The 21,434-nt window shown below is 36.8% G+C and overlaps 1 protein-coding gene across 1 annotated transcript in view; it reads right to left on the minus strand.

The window, feature by feature from the left end:
* Positions 1–21,434, minus strand: part of RYR2 (ryanodine receptor 2) — a 523,123-nt gene that overhangs the window by 58,053 nt on the left and 443,636 nt on the right. Inside the window, exons 84-88 of the mRNA XM_007452954.1 lie at positions 18,924–19,000; positions 17,834–17,907; positions 7,658–7,738; positions 6,380–6,468; positions 4,839–4,967 (exon numbers count right to left, since the gene is read on the minus strand). Of these exons, the coding sequence (XP_007453016.1) occupies positions 4,839–4,967; positions 6,380–6,468; positions 7,658–7,738; positions 17,834–17,907; positions 18,924–19,000 (450 nt within the window). The remainder of the gene's footprint in view (positions 1–4,838; positions 4,968–6,379; positions 6,469–7,657; positions 7,739–17,833; positions 17,908–18,923; positions 19,001–21,434) is intronic.

Consider the following 21,434-nt stretch of genomic DNA (forward strand, 5'->3'; position numbering starts at 1 on the left):
GATTATGTTTTCTAACAAAGCAAACTGAACGTTTCGTCCTCCTATATTATCCTTGCACATGGCACTTCAATCACAGTGACTGAGTCAGAGGAATATTGGCCATGGAGATCGAAGATAGAAAGGAAAGATGACTGACTAGTCTCCTAGAAAATGGCAATGTTTTGCTTTCTGAAAAAGGGAGAGATTTTATTTATTTATTTTTTACATCTTTACTGGAGTATAATTGCTTTACAATGGTGTGTTAGTTTCTGCTTTGTAACAAAGTGAATCAGTTATACATATACATATGTTCCCATACCTCTTCCCTCTTGCATCTCCCTCCCTCCCACCCTCCCTATCCCACCCCTCTAGGTGGTCGCAAAGCACCAAGCTGATCTCCCTGTGCTATGCGGCTGCTTCCCACTAGCTATCAATTTTACGTTTGGTAGTGTATATATGTCCATGCCATTCGCTCACTTTGTCACAGCTTACCCTTCCCCCTCCTCATATCCTCAAGTCCATTCTCTAGTAGGTCTGCATCTTTATTCCCATCTTGCCCCTAGGTTCTTCTGACCATTTTTTTTAGATTCCATATATATGTGTTAGCATACGGTATTTGTCTTTCTCTTTCTGACTTACTTCACTCTGTATGACAGACTCGAGGTCCATCCACCTCACTACAAATAGCTCAATTTCGTTTCTTTTTATGGCTGAGTAATATTCCATTGTATGTATGTGCCACATCTTCTTTATCCATTCATCCGATGATGGACACTTAGGTTGTTTCCATCTCCTGGCTATTGTAAATAGAGCCGCAATGAACATTTTGGTACATGACTCTTTTTGAATTATGGTTTTCTCAGGGTATATGCCCAGTAGTGGGATTGCTGGGTCATATGGTAGTTCTATTTGTAGTTTTTTAAGGAACCTCCATACTGTTCTCCATAGTGGCTGTACCAATTCACATTCCCACCAGCAGTGCAAGAGTGTTCCCTTTTCTCCACACCCTCTCCAGCATTTATTGTTTCTAGATTTTTTGATGATGGCCATTCTGACTGGTGTGAGATGATATCTCATTGTAGTTTTGATTTGCATTTCTCTAATGATTAATGATGTTGAGCATTCTTTCATGTGTTTGTTGGCAGTCTGTATATCTTCTTTGGAGAAATGTCTATTTAGGTCTTCTGCCCATTTTTGGATTGGGTTGTTTATTTTTTTGTTATTGAGCTGCATGAGCTGCCTGTAAATTTTAGAGATTAATCCTTTGTCAGTTGATTCATTTGCAAATATTTTCTCCCATTCTGAGGGCTGTCTTTTGGTCTTGTTTATGGTTTCCTTTGCTGTGCAAAAGCTTTGAAGTTTCATTAGGTCCCATTTGTTTATTTTTGTTTTTATCTCCATTACTCTAGGAGATGGGTCAAGAAGGATCTTGCTGTGATTTATGTCATAGAGTGTTCTGCCTATGTTTTCCTCTAAGAGTTTGATAGTTTCTGGCCTTACATTTAGGTCTTTAATCCATTTTGAGCTTATTTTTGTGTATGTATAGCAATTGTAAATATTTATGCACCCAACATAGGAGCACCTCAATACATAAGGCAAATAGTAACAGCCATAAAAGGGGAAATCGACAGTAACACATTCATAGTAGTGGACGTTAAAACCCCACTTTCACCAAAGGACAGATCATCCAAAATGAAAATAAATAAGGAAACACAAGCTTTAAATGATACATTAAACAAGATGGACTTAATTGATATTTATAGGACATTCCATCCAAAAACAACAGAATACACATTCTTCTCAAGTGCTCATGGAACATTCTCCAGGATAGATCATATCTTGGGTCACAAATCGAGCCTTGGTAAATTTAAGAAAACTGAAATTGTATCAGGTATCTTTTCCGACCACAACGCTATGAGACTAGATATCAATTACAAGAAAAGATCTGTATAAAATACAAACACATGGAGGCTAAACAATACACTACTTAATAACGAAGTGATCACTGAAGAAATCAAAGAGGAAATCAAAAAAATACCTAGAAACAAATGACAATGGAGACACGATGACCCAAAACCTATGGGATGCAGCAAAAGCAGTTCTAAGAGGGAAGTTTATAGCAATACAAGCCTACCTTAAGAAACAGGAAACATCTCGAATAAACAACTTAGCCTTACACCTAAAGCAATCAGAGAAAGAAGAACAAAAAAACCCCAAAGTTAGCAGTAGAAAAGCAATCATAAAGATCAGATCAGAAATAAATGAAAAATAAATGAAGGAAATGATAGCAAAGATCAATAAAACTAAAAGCTGGTTCTCTGAGAAGATAAACAAAATTGATAAACCATTAGCCAGACTCATCAAGAAAAAAAGGCAGAAGACTCAAACAAAAGAATTAAAAATGAAAAAGGAGAAGTAACAACTGACGCTGCAGAAATATAAAGGATCATGAGAGATTACTACAAGCAACTCTATGCCAATAAAATGGACAACCTGGAAGAAATGGACGAATTCTTAGAAAAGCACAACCTTCCGAGACTGAACCAGGAAGAAACAGAAAATATAAACAGACCAATCACAAGCACTGAAATTGAAACTGTGATTAAAAATCTTCCAACAAACAAAAGCCCAGGACCAGATGGCTTCACAGGCGAATTCTATCAAACATTTAGAGAAGAGCTAACACCTGTCCTTCTCAACCTCTTCCAAAATATAGCAGAGGGAGGAACACTCCCAAACTCATTCTACGAGGCCACCGTCACCCTGATACCAAAACCAGACAAGGATGTCACCAAGAAAGAAAACTACAGGCCGATATCACTGAAGAATACAGATGCAAAAATCCTCAACAAAATACTAGCAAACAGAATCCAACAGCACATTAAAAGGATCATACACCATGATCAAGTGGGGTACATTCTAGGAATGCAAGGATTCTTCAATATACGCAAATCAATCAACGTGATACACCATATTAATAAATTGAAGGAGAAAAACCATATGGTCATCTCAATAGATGCAGAGAAATCTTTTGACAAAATTCAACCTCCATTTATGATAAAAACCCTCCAGAAGGAAGGCATAGAGGGAACTTTCCTCAACATAATAAAGGCCATATATGACAAACCCACAGCCAACATCGTCCTCAATGGTGAAAAACTGAAAGCATTTCCACTAAGATCGGATGAATGGATAAAGAAGATGTGGCACATATATACAATGGAATATTACTCAGCCATAAAAAGAAACGAAATTGAGCTATTTGTAATGAGGTGGATGGATCTAGAGTCAGTCATAGAGAGTGAAGTAAGTCAGATAGAGAAAGACAAATACCGTATGCTAACACATATACATGGAATTTAAGAAAAAAAAAATGTCATGAAGAACCTAGTGGTAGAACAGGAATAAAGACACAGACCTACTAGAGAATGGACTTGAGGATATGGGAAGAGGGAAGGGTAAGCTGTGACAAAGCGAGAGAGTGGCATGGACATATATACACTACCAAAGGTAAAATAGACAGCTAGTGGGAAGCAGCCACATAGCACAGGGAGATCAGCTCGGTGTGCTTTGTGACCACCTAGAGGGGGGGGATAGGGAGGGTGGGAGGGAGGGAGACGCAAGAGGGAAGATATATGGGAACATATGTGTATGTATAACTGATTCACTTTGTTATAAAGCAGAAACTAGCACATCATTGTAAAGCAATTATACTCCAATAAAGATGTAAAAAAAAAAAAAAAAAGACTAGACGTCTACCCCAAGAAGAATAGAAAGCAAATCACGGTGAAAAAGAAAAAGGTATATTATTCATGGAATTTGGAATTTTACCTATATTATATACATTATCATGTTATATAATTTTATATATATACACACACAGATATGTGTGTAAATATACTCTGGAGAAAGAATGTTGCCTGCCGTTTCAGTAAACAAAGGATGTTGCCGCCATCAAGACATCAGCTACTGCAGCTGCCCCGTGAGTGTGCACCCTAAGGGGATTCAGGATGGAGAAAAGCAGGATACTGGCCCTAGGTATTAAAGGTTCCCATCAAAGGAATGATTTCAATGAGCCCCAATTCTTGCATCTTCCCATACACAGAAAAGCACCTAATTCATTAACTTAAGATGTTTGATTTTCTTTAATTAACGGTAATCTTTTGACGTTCGGACTCCCTGTTTTTTTTTTGTTGCTGTTTGTTTGTTTTCTTGTTTTTGCCAAAAAACCCTATATATCCTATATAGCCTCCCTTACCTTTTCGTAGCAGTCCCTCAAAGCTATCTGAGAGGCTGCATCCCAGGCTTAAGTCCTCAGTAAGTCCTCTAGATAAAAATAATTCTCAACTCCTAGGTTGCACATTTTTTTTCAGTCAACAATACACACATACATGTATTAAAATGAAGTTTTTAAATGCTCTTTTCTTTTTCATAAAGTTTCTATGAAACTGCTTCCTTATTTTCACTGGAATACTATAAAAAGTGGTTTACAACTCTGCCCTCCTTCCTTCACTTCTTCTCTCCCCTCCTTCCCTAATATTTATTGAGTGCTTAATATATATACCAGACCCTGGAAGTATGACACAGTCAACATCATGGTTCATGTCTTGAAGGAGTTCATGATATCCCAACCTGCCAAGTGGTAAAGCAGGTTCATTCCATATAAATTCACATCTCAAGTGAGTATTTTAAATGGCCAATTGGCTAAGAATCTATGGAAGGGGTCAGTAAGAATGTGGATGAGAGCAGGAAAATACTTTAGCATATTGCATTTTCCCAAGGAATTCAATGCTAACCAGTTGACTCTCTTTTCTCTCTTTCTTTCCTTCTTCAAGTAACAGAAATGTTTAAAGGTTTACCTGAATATACTCTGTAAGCGTGTTAAAGACTTGTTTTGCTACTTGAATCGCTTTGGAGAAATTCCTTTGTCCCTGTTCATCAATGACATCTTTCCCAGAGTAATACCAATAGAAGTCACTGATTGATTCCTGGAAAAGAGACATGATAGGATTAAGGCACCATCTGAAGCTACCAAAGACCTGTCCAGTTCTGGACTCAGTAATAGGAAATCATTTTAAATAACAGATTGGAAGCAAACAAAAATATCTGCAAGGTAAGTACTATTGTCAATGATTTTCCTAAACATAAAATATGGTGACATCCTCCCTAGATATAAATAACAACTGGAGAGAAGATTAGAAGTAGAAAACTTAGCTTTTAAAATGACTTTCTGTCTCTGATGACCTTGAACTTCACAAACATAAGGATTCATAACATTAATGCATATTTATCCATAGAGCAGTTAGGTGTTTACTATGTGAGCACAGAAATTAGACAAATCATAGAACAATATTTCTGAGTTTCAGATATTTGGTCTTCTTTCTCTCCAACAAAGCCAATAACATTTCTTTGCTGAGAATTCCAGGATGTTCCTGGCTTGTGTAACTGCCCCTGAAGAAACTAGTTGGACTCCTTATAAATACTGACAACAACTGTAAACAAACATCTAAATAAGACCAATCTTTCCCAACAGGATATATTCAACAATAACTTATCTTGTGAAGGAACTTTAGTTGCCTAAATGAATAATACGATTTGGGCTACCATTTAGGTTTGAGACATGATTTTGAAAATCACAAATATATTTTCAGCAATGCTTCTTGATATATTTGCTTCAAAAATGGACTTTTTTCTCATTAAGCTTTAAGTAAGAGTGTTGTGCTTTTACATATGCAAAGATTAAGGGAGAAACAGAGTTTGAATTTGCAGTTTTTAAAAGTACTATATCTGACTTCCTTATAAATAAAGTGAAGGAAATAAAGGTTATATAAAATCTTATTACTTAAGAGGCCTACACCTTCAGATTCGGTTCTAGTAATGTGTAAAACATTACTACACTATCAAAGATACTTTTAAATGATGACGTGTTAAGCTGAATTTTTAAATTAATGCAAATATTTCAAGAGTTGAAAAGAACTAACCTTATGCTATTAAATTTAAGTGTATGGTAAGTAGTTTGAAAGCCTTTCTTTCCCATTTTTAGTAATGTTTCAAATATTCTTCTCCTATTTATCTATCAACTGCGGAAGAAGGAACAGAGCATGTTCATGCTTTACAAATTGAAAAGGAATTTAAAATGCCATCAAGCTAAAAACTGTAGGAAAAAAATATTCCCACTTACAGAAAGAAAATAAGCCAAGTAAGAGCCAGGATCAGAGGCAAAGACAATAGTGGCAGTTTCAACCTAAGACTTGGGGAAAGACTGTGATCAAAGACAAAATACCTCTACAAATTCTGACCTCATAAATCAAAACACATTTCAACATGTCAGTTTCACAACTCCACCATATCTTGCCAACCAACCAACCCCTTAATTTGTGACTAACATAAAGCAACGTACCTGAACTCTCAGTAGGTAGTCTACGGTAGAGATGATTATGTTGACAGTCGTATTATTGCCAGTCTGAGTTCTCAGATAATTTTGAAAATCTACATAAGATCAAAAGATGTTATTAAAGCGCATTCAAAAATTTAAAATGAGTTCTTTGAATAACTCCAAAAGCAAATGATGTCTCCAGCAAAATCACCATGGCTACGTACACTGTTATATCTGATAGTTTTAATACTGAATAATTTATATTTTCCATACAAAGTGAGTACCTCAAAAACAAATCTAGGTGCTTCACAGAATATCAATATTCAAACTTCATCTAAGAGGTTGTTAACACCTGTTTCTTGATTCCTAGCTCTAGGGCTCTGGGCATGTGAATGACTGAAAACAACTTCCATCCTGTAGGACAGAGTAATTAAGTGATTTATTCCATAACCCCTTATTCCTTAGTACTGTGTTAAGTGCTGGGGAAGCAAAAATCAAGATCAAGTTCCTGCCTTCACGGATACACAAGCTTGGCGGAGAACCAGATATATAAACAATGAATGTAAATACATCATGCAAAGTTACACAACGAAGTAGATTCCCCCAGTAAGATAAGTGGTAAAAAAAGAAACAGAGCTACGTCTGTCTCTATAGCTATCTATCTAATCTACATCTTTCTTCACCTATCAGTTGTCTTCTCTAGCATGAGAACAACTAATAAGAATTAAGTGAGGGACTTCCCTGGTGGCGCAGTGGTTAGGAATCCACCTGCCAATGCAGGGGACATGGGTTCGAGCCCCGGTCCGGGAAGGCCCCCACATGCCGCGGAGCAACTAAGCCTGTGCGCCACAACTACTGAGCCCGCGCGCCACAACTACTGAGCCTGTGCGCTAGAGCCCACGAGCCACAACTACGGAAGCCCACGCACCCTAGAGCCTGTGTCCTGCAACAAGAGAAGCCACCACAATGAGACGCCTGTGCACCGCAACAAAGAGTAGCCCCCGCTCGGCGCAACCAGAGAAAGCCCGTGCGCGGCAACGAAGACCCAGTGCAGCCAAAAATAAATAAATAAATTAATTAATTAATTAATTAAAGAAAAAAAAGAATTAAATGAAAGGGCTAGCAAAGGACTTTGAAAGAGGCAATGCGATACAGAAAATTTCCCAGCGCCTACACAGCAGGTAATGTTCAAGAACTGTTTCTTGACCCAAGGGAAGAAGCATAATTGGAACTAACAGACTCCTATTGTTGCTTCAAAATGCTTATTCCTGGGTACCACCGATGGTCTGGGGTCTCACAAACCTGAGTTGTGTCCCTCACAAAGCAGTTGCAAGAAGCGGAAGAGGTCACAGGTGAATTCATCATCCTGCAGAACCTTTTCTCCTGCAGGAAGTCCAGAGGAACCCAATGTTATCAACCACCTTAGCCTCGCCCTCCCTTTCTATCCCCACCTCCATCAAACTTGCATGTTGATGTAGCATCGTTCTGAACCCAAAACAGTCACAAATCATAGCCACTTTTCTATCTGAAGCTCATAAGATCATGCGCTTGACAGATAGATGCACTTTTTCTTGGTAAGAAAAGAACACTTGGATCTTAAAAACTCAGATATCTCTCTGTTAAAAGTAGCAGCATGGGTTTGGCAACATTTTAGAAACAACCTGAAGAGATTAGAGACTTAAACTTTTTTTTTCTTTCTTTCTATCTTTCTTTTTTTCTTTTTGGTAAGATTTGTGTAGGAATGATCTCTGCATCTCTTACAAATGTGGAAGTTAAATCTGCTTTGTTCCCAAAGTCTGACCAAATGATTCAATGCAGAAGTATTCAGTACATATATAAAACAGGACCAAGAGTTTCTTTTATTCAAATATTAATGAAAGGACTTTTGTGAAAACCCTGGATGACTGGAAAATGTTTTTTAACTCATTTCACTTAACTCTCTCATGAGCTTGTCTAAATAGAGAGCTCATTGGTTGGAGCATTCCTTCCAGAGGAGAAAGAACTGACAAGCAGATCTAATTCTAAATACCAAACCAAAAGATAAACTTCGCTGGCTCCTGCTAGGAGAGCTAAATCTAACAAAGAAATGTGAAAAGGAGGACATCTCAGTGCCATAGGAGGTGCTCTGCATCATTTCAACACTAACTATACATGTGGGGCAAGGATGAAGCCTCAGAAAAGGGTTCCGATCTTTCACCTACATTTCAATTTAAATGTATCTTGATCACAAGTTACTTTGAAAGCAAAAACACAAAGAAGGAAACAAACAAAAAACAGGCACCACACAAATGAAAGCTGATTTTAAAAGCATAGAGTGTCCGTGAGAAAAACACTGTCAACATCATGAGTGTATGCTCTGGAATCTCAATTTGTTTAGAAAGGAAAATGACCAAAAAAAAAAAAAAAAAAAAAAAGAAATGTTGTTTGGCAAGTGAATGAATATACTCATGTATTTAAAAAAATAATAATAACTTTTCAGACTGGAAATACTTTGGGCTAAGAAAGAAAACTATGCAATGATCATGTGTTTACTGGAACTAAAATTATGAATGATCATAATGACAGAGTTGATGGACTTACCAGTCTGCAGTCTGTGACTTTCAAAGTGAGAGGCTTCATATAATGGGAGGGTTAGGAAGCAAAACCATTTTGAAAACTAATATAAACATTAAAAAAAGTACATAAAATCACTGTACTGGTTTCCCTGTTGGCCTGCAAGATATTATATTTGGTGACCAAATTAAGATCACCACGTCTACAAATGCGATGTGGCAAGTTTAATGTGTTAAATGCACATTGTTTTGAATCTCAATACATGGCTGATAAGCCCATTCCTCCATGTTCACACTCATGACAGGATAGGAAAAAAGGAAACAGCCTAGGCTAATAAACTAAACTCTTCATTGATTACACTTAGTATCATTTCATGATGATACTTTAAAATGCTATTTAAATCAAACTGTTATGAGTTAGTTGCACAGACTTATTGACTCTTTCCTTGTGAACCCATCTAAAATGTTTTGTTTTGGTTTTTTCGTTTTTTAGAAAATTGAATCAATAAAACCACGGACATACTTTCAGTGTTCACATATTCAATGTGGAGTAAGTAACCCTTGGTAGAAAGTATTCAGAAAAGTTAACACAAATAAATTAACATGTAGTCTACCAGTGTGCCTGAAAATGCTCTGTACGATGCACATTGATTTATAACATAAGGTTATTTTTTTGTTGGCATGCACAGTATTTTCCGGACTGTATACCGAAACACATACAAGTAACTTCACTTACATAGGACACGCTGCACACAGCAGAACAAGAGGGAAAGGCGGGGTGGGGGGGAGGGGCAGGTCAAGCCTTCATTTACCATCAGTTGACACCAGGTTATCGTATCCACTAAGGTGCTATTGCTTAATGAACACATTACTATCTGATTAAAATGCTGCCATTGCCCATGCTGCATGTAGGCAGTGCAGGAACAGAGATGGATGATGGCTTTATGTCTGCAGAAGGTACACGAGCAACAGTCTATTTTGTGATGTATGCAAAAGAAATTCCATTGTAAGATGGAAACTAAGGTTGATAATAAATAACAAAATGGAGTAAAATGTAGTTGAAAGTGCTCTTACATTTTAAAAATATTATTTGCAATAGCTGCATGATGGCCAAATGTAGATAGTGTGAAGGGCATTCCTTTGGCTTTATTTTTAATTATAAGGGGCTTATAACTTCTAACACTGTAATAAAGAGAGAGTTATTTCAATACTGTTGTGATGATGAGTTTGCTCTTTGTGCCTCAGTTTTCTCACCTATAAAATGAATGTAAAGCGTACACTGTCTACCTCACTGGCTCTGCACAATCTATATGACCATTTTTTATCAATTGTGGAGAGGTTAATATTATTAGTAGCAGTGGTAATGACACTAAATAAAGATGGGAACAACATGCCTACAGGATAAATATAGTTTTGTGAACACAGGTATTCAATGTGTTTATATTTTCAAAAAGCCACCTTAATTTTAATGGACCAAATATTTTCAAAAATGTAAGTTTTCACCTGGAAATAATATTAGGTAGACCTTATTTGTTCAAGCTACCAATAAAAAGTAATTCCTCATTTAGAGATCTAATAAAGTTAACGCACTTTTAAAGGCTTTTCTACTCACAATCGGTTTATCCAACTAATAGAAAAGTACACAAGTGTTTAAGTTCAATAAAAACAGTTGTTTTTACTTAGAATTTTTACCTAGAATATCCATGGATATAGCTCAAAGTCTGCAGACTTATCTCCAGACAAAGCTTGATTTAACTGTTAATAATTCATTATCAATAACTGTTCTAAAATTAATGAAATAAATAAAAAGACTAATATATATATAAACAATTGAATTAGCATCAATAGACTCCAGAAGACTAAGATCCCCATCATTGTAGGGTCAGCATCTCTAATGATGCAGAGATAAAAGGGTGAGTAGCATGAAACATGACACTGGCTGCATCAAATAATTCCCTGTAATCTATTGTTAAACAGCTCTCAAGAGCCCCCCATTGCCATGGAGGAAATAATTCTGATTACTTACTAATCTTTAGGGGACTTAAATGTTTATTTTGTATATGAAAACACTGAAGGATAAAGGTTAAAAATATTTTTAAATAGTGAAAAGTCAGGTATTTGATTCCATGTGGGTAGTTTTAATATCATTGCTTAAATGGTCTAAATATGGCTGCTTGAATAATATTACAGCTCAACTAACGAAGAATAAAAAATCTGAAATGGATTTACGATTAACATTTAGTTAGTGACTACGGTGTGCTAGGCATTGTGCTAGATATATTTTCTCATCATTTCATTTCAGGTTTACAAAAGTCCTACAAATGAGGTGATACGATCCCATTTTGTGGTTTGGTAAACAACCGAGAAATTAAGTAACTTGACTACTGTCCTACAGCTATTAACAAGTAAAGGACTTGAATTCAGTAAACTTCAGCAAACATTCACAGTCTCCTACATGCTAGGCACCTTGTGAGACGCTAGGCACCTTGTGAGGTGCTAGGCACAAAAAAGACCAATGGACACAATCCCTAACCTCAAGAAGGTCACAGTCAGGCAATAAACAGGTAATTTCGATATTGTATGGTCCTTCTGAATCCAGTGTGCCATAGTTTCTACACTTCATAGAGCTCACATCAGCAATCAATCTAACTAACAATCATTACACTTACTGTACATTATTTAAATTGTGAACCCCTAACTTGTTTTTATGAATTTTAGAACCCAAGGAAAACCATATTCTAGACACGTGGCTTTAGAAAAGTCAATTCACCTTTCTGAGTCTTTGTTTCATCATTTTGATATGGAAATGAACAGTCTCCTGACTTCCTGAATTCATAGGGCTGCTGGGAGAATCAAATTGGTCCAAACAAGTACAGTTGCTTTGAAATATGCAAAACACAGTAGGAATAAATGTGACGTTTTAATGGCATGCAGTCATTAAAAAACAACCTTTAGATTTCTAAAACATAGAATACTGGTGGGTTGTGGATATGATAAATCATTCATAATTCCATTAAGTACATGTATTTAATCTAAGGTAACAACCTGACACCAGTGTATAAAATGCATTCCTAGATAATACCAATGACCACTGTGTGTGAAAAAACTTAGGTGTGACCGATGGAAAACAGAATTAAAGTTATAGGTTAGCTGTGGGGGAAGAAATCTTTTGCTTTCAAACATGATTTGCAGATTGTTTCTCTTATAGCGGTCTCTTTTTTTTCTTTCTTTTTTTTACTGAAATATAGTTGATTTACAATGTTGTATTAATTTCTGTTGTACAGCAGAGACTCAGTTATATATATATATATATATATATATATATATATATATATATATATATATACACATTCTTTTCTTATCACAGGGTATTGTTATTTATCCATCCTATATCTAATATTCAATAGTGTGCATCTTCTTGTAGCCTTCTCTTAGTGCCTTTCAGTTGTCATTCCTCTAACTGAAATCCTTAATGTCCTTCACCCATTCCATCCACCAGCATCCTAACTGATCTCCGTGTCTTCGCATGGGACACCCATCTTACACCCTGTTGCTGACAACAACAGCTATAGGCAATCCAATTATAACACTCTTCCTGATAAACAGACTGACTCCTGTAACAGTAATTATGGAAAGCATACTCTGAATAATTCCCTGCAGTCTACCGTTAAGCAGAGTTCCCCAGCTGCCGTGAAGGAAATGGTGGTGACCACTATCTTTGGAGAACTCCATGCCTATTTAATACACTAGCATTACTGAGAAAGGAGAGATCTGTGCCTTTTAGGGTGAGTAGGTTCTACTGGAAGCATTTTGAACAGTGAATGTAGGAATTTAATTCCAGGCGGATCATCACACAAAACATAATGTATCACTTAAGTGTTATTTCTTTAATGGCTGTCCAGGGTCTCAGAAAGAAAGTACAAATGCCTGGGAAGAGCAAAGAAGGTCCTTCAGCGCCTCTCACAAACGATCTTTCCATCTTCTAGGGGGTGCATTACTGCACCAACAGGTTGGTTACTGTCCTCTGGTATGTCTTGTACCTTAAACTTTGCATACGCTGATGCTAATTCCTTCCACTGGAATGCCTTTCTTTGCCTTCCTTATCTACCAGATAAATTTCTACTTCAGGCTACGTGTTATGTCTATGGTGACCTGGCAAAGTATCAACTCAGTTCTCTCTTACACAGAGGGCATTTTTCTGAAGTTGCTTGTTTACAAGTCTGTCTACACAATACTGGACTCCTATAGAACGCCAGTGCCTAGGACAGTGTCTAGCACGTAATAGCCACTCAAATTTAAATGGCTGCTTCAAAGTTTAAAAACTGCAAGGATGTTAAAAGACAATCTATTTAGTGCCATGAACTACAGGCTTTTTCTTGAAGAGAAAGTTTACCCATAGGAACTGCAGAGTAATATAGTCAGAACCCAGATGTTGGCACTGGATTACACCTGGGAAAGTACTTTGAAAATCTGGGGCAGGAGAAAGCCAATAAATAATTAAGCACTAAAAACACTAACGAAAAACTAGGGTAGCCAATATTTAAACATTGCTTTAATTATCCCTTTCATTAATTAATTAAAAGGAATCCTTTTTTCTTCAACTTCACATAAACTTCATGAGGTCACTATAAATACGTCGGCAAGAACCTCAATGCAACACGTTATCAGTTACAGGTGGAAATTTGAGAAGCTTAACTTGTATTAATATTTTATATAACAGTTTAGAAAATCAAACAGTTTCTGAGGAATCAGATCAGCTTCGCAATTTCTCTTGCTTACGAAGTCAAGGATCTCTGCCAAATGATCAAAAATAAAATGCAGTATCTTCGACTGTATTCCAAGAAGACGTTTGAAAGAAGGAAAATTGCACTTTCAAGCTCATCATGAATTACTAATGAGGTTAAATGGTACTGAGGAAAAACAAATTAAAAATCCAAGGATGGAATGAAATTTCTAAGATTTATATAGGTTTTTGGTTTTGAACTTCACTCTATGTTAAAAGAAAACACATAGGACTAAAAAATATACAGAGAGGACAACACTGAGCACGTGACAAATCTAAACACATTTGCTTAAGAACCTTTTTTTTAAAAAAAACCACAAAAACAACGGGGAGGTCCAGGCTTTTGTAGACATGGGGGAAATTTAGTAAGGTGGGATAGGGCTACAGGACAGTAACAGTGTAGAGAAAGGAATATAAACAATTAGTCTGAGATCCAGATACAGTGGTCCTTCTGTATCTGCAGATACAGAGGTATGACCATGCTATGCCACTTTATATCAGGGACTTGAGCATCTGTGGATTTTGATATCTGCCTGGGGTGGGGGGAGGAAGGGGAAGGTCCTGGAACCAACCCCTCATGAATACAGAGGGACAGCTGTATACAAAGCTTAAAGAAGCACATATTCCCTAATGGTATCTCAACACCAGATGAAGAATGTCATGTGTAACCATAAAAAGCTTAAAAGTGATATTAAAACTTCAACAGTGGATGCAAAAATCGGCAATAGATGGGTGTCTTTGAAAGGAGACATTACATTAAGGGACCAACAACTCTACCTAAGCCAACATGCTGGACACAAAATAAGCCCCCCAAAGACTACTGAAGGATGAGGGGGAAGGGAGTAGGCATGTGGAACGGGCAAATTAAAGACAGGAAGAGTGCCTGCATTTCAGCCTTGACCCTGCCACTTCGCTGTGTGACCCTGGACAAGCCATGTTATCTTTCTCTCCCTCACTCTCCTTATTTATAAAATAGGGAAAATACCTCATGGGAAAGTTGTGGGTATGAAAAAGTTCATGTATTCAAGTTATACATTTTCCATGGCAATATAATTTATGGTCATTTTATCATCATCGGGAAGAGATTGAGCTTAATAAAGATAATTGGTTAGGATGGAGATTTAGATCTATCATATTATTTTCTCAGTCCTGAGCCTCAAGCTTTGAAGCCTGCACAAGCCTCAAGCTTTGAAGCAAGGATATCACTAACAGATTTAGAATTTTTCAGCCTTTTCTATGTTTACCAAGAGGGATGACCAATGTCCTTTCTCCTTGGAGAGCACAAACTTTTCTTCATAGTTGCAGAAGCTTAAAAGAATGGTCGTGTAACAGAAATTTTAACAGTATGCCAAAAGATAGAGTCAGTATAGGTGTTCTCAATCTGGGAAATAGTGTACCATTCATTACAGCGAATGAGTTGTCACTGCATATATTCTCCTAAAAGATATTTTGGAGCAAAATACACACTGTGGCAACAGTGTGTATTCAGAAAGCACAACTTAATCTCTGAAGCCCTGCTGACGTACTAGGTACTATTCAAAAACTCTCATCCCTTCTTTATTCCCGTCGTATGTCATGTCTTTTAGAGACTACTTTGCAATACCAGCGCCATCTTCGTTATTATCCTAGCTTGAAGAGTGAACATTTGCTACCGTTTCTACAGTTCTTTAAATTCGGTCTCAAGAATGAAAATTTGTTTTTATGGTAGGTTTTTAATGTGTGATATTTTCAAAGAATAGAGAAAAACTCTACAGATCTCTCAATACTTGGGAGGGAAGTGGCAGAGCCCAATGGCTAAGATGAGACTCAGCCATTCACAGCACACACTGGATCAGCACTGATTTTCCCGTGCACCACTTGGTGCAGCCATAAAGCCACAGTATGTCCAAGACAGAAATGCCGCAGGGAGACTGTTGCACACATTCATTCATTTACACAACAGCTGCAAACACTGGGTCCACCAGAACTTTTTGTAAATGAAAGAACAGAACCAAACAAATCTAAAACCATCATTTAAATGCTTGTTGCCCCTTCAGGTCTAATATGTTAATAACTGCACATCCTCATAGGATGAGAGAAAAAAAAAAAAAGGAAAGCTTGATATATAAGTTTTAAAAGGAAAAGGATGCATAATGATGGAAAGTAAACAATCTACTTGTTAAAAGGGTCTATAAAAGGAAAAAATGCACAAAAACTGTCACTATCAAGACTGTACACAAAGCTAACAACAAATAAAGGAGCAAATGAAGAAAAGGCAGTTCATTTTTAATAATTACCACGCTCATGAGTGATGACTGAGGAAGGGAGAATAGTACATTGACGGTAGTCGAAAGAAAAGGAAATGGGGAAAAAGAAAGAAGTTGAGAGTTTGTTTTTGCTTTGCTGTTTGTAAGGAAATAAAATAGAAAACGTGTTAATCAATTTGGGAAATTGTTTTTGTGTGTGTCTTTAAAAAGAGTAAACTAATCAAACCAATCTCATATTGAGAGACAGAACTAATTCTCACATTAGGATGGTCACTCTCATCAAGTTATTTCTGACTTGGGACTCACAAATGTTATTCTCATCTATATCTGGTAGACAACGGCTAGGAGGCCCAGTAAAATAAACCTGTGTGGTCACTATTTCTTTGTGGGGAGCTGATGTAAAGAGTGATTCAGAATGATGAATGGAATTGTGTTCAGAGCCTCTGGTACATTAGCTAAAAACTGCAGGGGAAAATGAAATGGATTTCTAATTCCATGACAGGGAAGTCAGACTTTGGATGGAGAACTGACTCATTTTTAGGCACTTTCCAGCTGGAAAATGCCCAGGACTTCTGGGAGACATTAGAGGCATGCAGTTAATGGGACCTGGGATTTGTCATGGCTCTGAGTTCTCCAGATGGGCCCCTCAAGGCCAGGTGTTGTTAACTGTCGACACAAAGGTTAGTAATGAAGACATTTGGCTTGATGTCCATTTTCAGAAAACCTGAGTAAGTTCAGAATTCTGCCGGTGATTTTTCTTGAAGGTAGCTAACCCAATTAAATAACCGTGTGACGAATACTTGATTACTGAATCTATACATTCAAATGCCAAGCAGAAAATAAAATTACACAGGTGATATATACAGAAGCAGCAGTGTTAGCATATGTATAAATGATAATCTTTAAAATACCGGAAGAAAAGTGCAGCTAATATTTTTCCTATTGTGAGAACAAAGATATACAGAGATAATTAGAGAGATTAGTTAATTCTAAAATATTTCAGAAAGGCAAGCAGACTACAAATGGCAGAGGGGAGAAAATTTATTTTTTGCAATAAGATTAGTTTTATAGAAGACCCAATGTTCCAAAACTAATACACTGATAAGATGACAACTCCAAACCAGACCAAACAAACAAAAACAGATAAACACACAGGGCCTTACTCAAACTAAATTAATTTAAAAATCAAACACAAAAGAATAAAAACAAATCAAAACCAAAAATAGTGAAGATACTTTCTTCTTAATAAATACCAAAACGAATGTGCAACAATAGTTATTTCTGCTTTAAATGCACTGTGTGCTAAATTTTCTAGTTCATACATCTATTTATAGCGAGAGAAGCTCTAAGAATCGGTGAGTCATGCACATGTAAATTAAGCGATCAGAGTTATTTAAACACAAAAATTACTCTTTATTTCATTAAACAATTTGGACTTGCAAAGACATGGATATATGAGACAGAAGGATAACTGGGCTAAAAGGGAGGAGATAGTAAGACTAGTGGTGGATTGAAGGATCTGAAAGCATCACTATCCTAAGGAGACAGAAGAATTTGAAAGCCTGACAGTTTGCTAAAGTGGCCAAAGAAAGTCAAACGGTTCCTAATGTGGCTCATCCAGGTGGTTTAGAATTTTATAGATAATTCTCTAATAAGGGATATCTATTTACTACCCAACTAGGGGAAAGGCCACTGACAGTAGATCTGGAATAAAAAGGAGTCAATGACCAACAGGAAAGATTGGGTTTTGGGTATGAACTGCATGGGTGTCTCACTATGAACTTTTAAATGAGTCACATAAGCATTGTGTCTATTTAAAGATAATCTTGTATCTCTCAAAGGTAATTTCAGGGAAGAAGTGGGGACACGTGATGCTTTTAATTTAAGTGATCGATACCTGATCCTTCCTCGGTCACCATCCCAAGTCCTTCAGCTTTGTTCTGTCGCTCAAATGCGTTTAGGTCTAGGACACTGCAATAACAGGGAGGAAAACATTTAGAGGCCTAACAGAATGAGAACGTTTTCTTTCTTCAGGAGAGCACATGTCTAAAACCTGTGTATCGTGAAACGTGAACCAAATGTTATCAGATACTGAAAACATACACTGACTCAATGCCTACCAACCATATTTTCCTAGTAGCAGACTAGTTTCTCTCCAGGGTCCACACTGAAATGATCCATGTGAAAGTCAAGCATATGGCATTGATGGGTTTCAACTTTGGGAGAACATTACAAAGTTAGCAGACATACTGAAATATAATTAGAATGATCATGTTTTTCCAGTTGGAATAATAACATTAAGTATGTGGCAGGTTCCTTAGTCAAATGCTGTCTGAATGATTTCAAAGACTGTAAAAAACAGAAAATGATGAACATGATGATGATGATCATGGTTAAGGCTCATTCATTTAGGGCAGATGAGAAGTGGTCTAATGGCTCCCAGATAAAATGAAAAAGAATTTTGTTTTTTGTCTTTTAAAAATCATACACTATACCCCAATAAAGATGTAAAAAAAAAAAAAAAAAAAAAAAAAAGGAAAAAAAAAAAAAAAAAAAAACCCTATAAATTAAAAAAAAAAAAAAAAAAAAAAAAAAGGCAATAAAGAACAACAAGCAGAACTCTATAATTTAAAAAAAAAAAAAAAAAAAAAAAAAAACTAAAAATTAAAAAAAAAAAAAAAAAAAAAAAAATCATACACTACTCATTTCCAAGTAAGCAGAATACACATTAATTCTCCAAGGTTCCTATTTAAGCACAGGGTAGACTATTTTAAGACATTATTAATGTGGAACAATTAGTAATTAAAACATTACTAACACCTAACAGCAAGATAGAACATAAGACACTTCCACACTTTTGTCCCACTTAAAAGTGTGTTTAATCATTAAAAATTCTTCTTTGTATAAGTGCTTTCAGTAATGTAAAACAAGTCCTTTAAAAGGCACAACCACTGAGTGGAACCAAAGCAAGAAAAGCATGTGCTTACCTGCATGACTGCATCAGGCCAGCAAGGCTCTGAAAGAAGCCCACATCCTTTTTCTCCTTGAGGTAGTCAAGCATTTTCTACAGTAGATAGATAAACCACATGGTCACTGAACACAAATCTCGTTTTTTGTTAAATAAGAAACAGTAAAAACATCCTTTGATTCTGAAATAAAGATAAAAAATATCCAGTGCATACAAACGTGACGAACGTCACCTTGACCACGAAATAGTGATAAGCATGTCACAGCAAGAGACTTGCACATTTCTAAGTGCAGCAGGACATACACATGGCTTGGAACAAGGGAGCTGCTTTACAAAACACCATAGGCAGCATAAATATCAGGGGGAAATAATACTCTTAATTCTCTTCATGTCACTCTGTAAGTATCTGGAGATTCAGATACTTAGTTCAAGTCTACCGGAAGAAGGCCCACCTGTATGCCATTCACAGATTTCATTACAAAAGTGAGTTCCTTAAACAGCATTCCAATCCGAGAGCTCTGATTACCATATGCTAATGTTACAGACAGAAATTCAGTTTCCATTACCATGGTCTCTAAACCCAAGGACTGGTGGGAATCATGTGACTATTAATTTTTCTCCTCTTTTCTCAGAATGATGTCCAGATTCTGTGGTCAACATTTTGGTTAAACATAAATGTAAAAAATGCTAAAGCAATGCGTGGCTCCCGCTTGTTAGTATGTTGTTACATGCCATGATGAAACAGCTACTTTGAATGTAGATACAGTGTGCTGGAGGTTTCAAATAAGAAATACTATTTGCAGGGCAGAAATAGAGAGGAAGACGTAGAGAATGGACATGTGGACACGGGGCGGGGTGGGGCGGGAGGAAGAACCGGGAGATTGGGATTGACGTACGAGCACTGCCATGTGTAAAATGGATAGCCGGTGGAAACCTGCTGTATAGCGCCGGGAGCTCAGCTCGGTGCTCTGTGGTGACCTAGGGGGTGGGATGGGGGGTGGGGAGGTCCAAGAGGGAGGGGATATATGTATACATATAGTTGATTCATTTCATTGTACAGCAGAAACTAACACAACATTGTAAAGCAACTATACCCCAATTAAAAAAAAAGTACATACAAGATGATAAGATGACAGAGGCACACCAAAGGTTTTAAGAAAATAAAGATACTGCTCTTCTCTGAATCTTAAGTAGAAGGGATTAATTCCTACTATCAGAGCTATCTAGATAGGGCTCAGCTAAGCAGTCAAAATATTGGTAGTACTCTTCTTCCAGAAATCAGAGAGTTAAAGGTAATATAAAACTAAATACGTGAAGGCTGTATACACATACACAGTGTATATATATTTGTGTGTGTGTGTGTATATATATACACACATATATGCATACACCTACACATGCACAGATACACACAAATACAGACACACAAAAACGCACAGCCATTTTGGGGTGTGTGTGGGATAACTTATTGGTCTAATAAAACAGGAAGTGCTTATTAATCACTGGCCTTTTAAAACAAAATGAATATGGGTTACAGGGTCAAAGGGGAGTGGTGGAATATATATCTGAAGGTTTAAAGAAAAAAGAAAAGATCTGTACCGACGATGAGTATATTTATTACATGGTCTCTCAAGGTTCCTTCTGTCTCCATGGATTTCTGAATATATATACGATACAATTAAGGTCTTTTGAAGCAATACATAAGTCAAGGGAAATTATTTATTTATAAGTATTGTGGCGAGATTAGGTTGGTTTTCTTTATTTTTCCTTTTTTAAAAAAAGTCATGTAGTCACTTACTGTGGAAATCAAAAAAGAAAATCTGTAAATTGGATGGGAGAAAATTCACCTTTATTTTTACTAACTTCTAACTGAAATTTAGCATTCCTTTCAACCAGTAATCTAAGCAACAAACACTAAGAGGATTAGTAGTAGCTACGATTTTGTCACCAATAAAGATTTCAGGTATTTTCATATCACATTACAGCTGTTGTAGCTATTTAAAAATATTTAGACACGTCTTTTCTTCTCAATAATTATTAGACCAAGTACTAGATCTTGTATTTAATGAGTTCATAAAGAAACATATTACTTTATCAAAAACCTATTTTATAATATTTTGATAACCACATTTCAATATACTTGGTTTCCTTTTCAATCTATGTAATTTTAATTTGTGCACTTATAAACATTACACCGAGAGGAAGCCAGAGATTTCAACGAACTGTCAGAGGCAATAAAAAGCTAACAACCCTCGCTTAGGTTATGTCTACGTTCTCTTCCAGTACTAACATGTAATGATTATATTTACAGAAAAAAATATACAATTTAATGGGGCTTCCCTGGTGGCGCAGTGGTTGAGAGTCCGCCTGCCGATGCAGGGGACACAGGTTCGTGCCCCAGTCCGGGAAGATCCCACATGCCGCGGAGCGGCTGGGCCCGTGAGCCACGGCCGCTGAGACTGTGCATCCGGAGCCTGTGCTCCGCAACGGGAGAGGCCACAACAGTGAGAGGCCCACGTACCGCAAAAAA

Source organism: Lipotes vexillifer, unplaced genomic scaffold, assembly GCF_000442215.2.
Source record: "Lipotes vexillifer unplaced genomic scaffold, Lipotes_vexillifer_v1.1 scaffold1088, whole genome shotgun sequence".
In the NCBI taxonomy this organism is placed as follows: domain Eukaryota; kingdom Metazoa; phylum Chordata; class Mammalia; order Artiodactyla; family Lipotidae; genus Lipotes; species Lipotes vexillifer.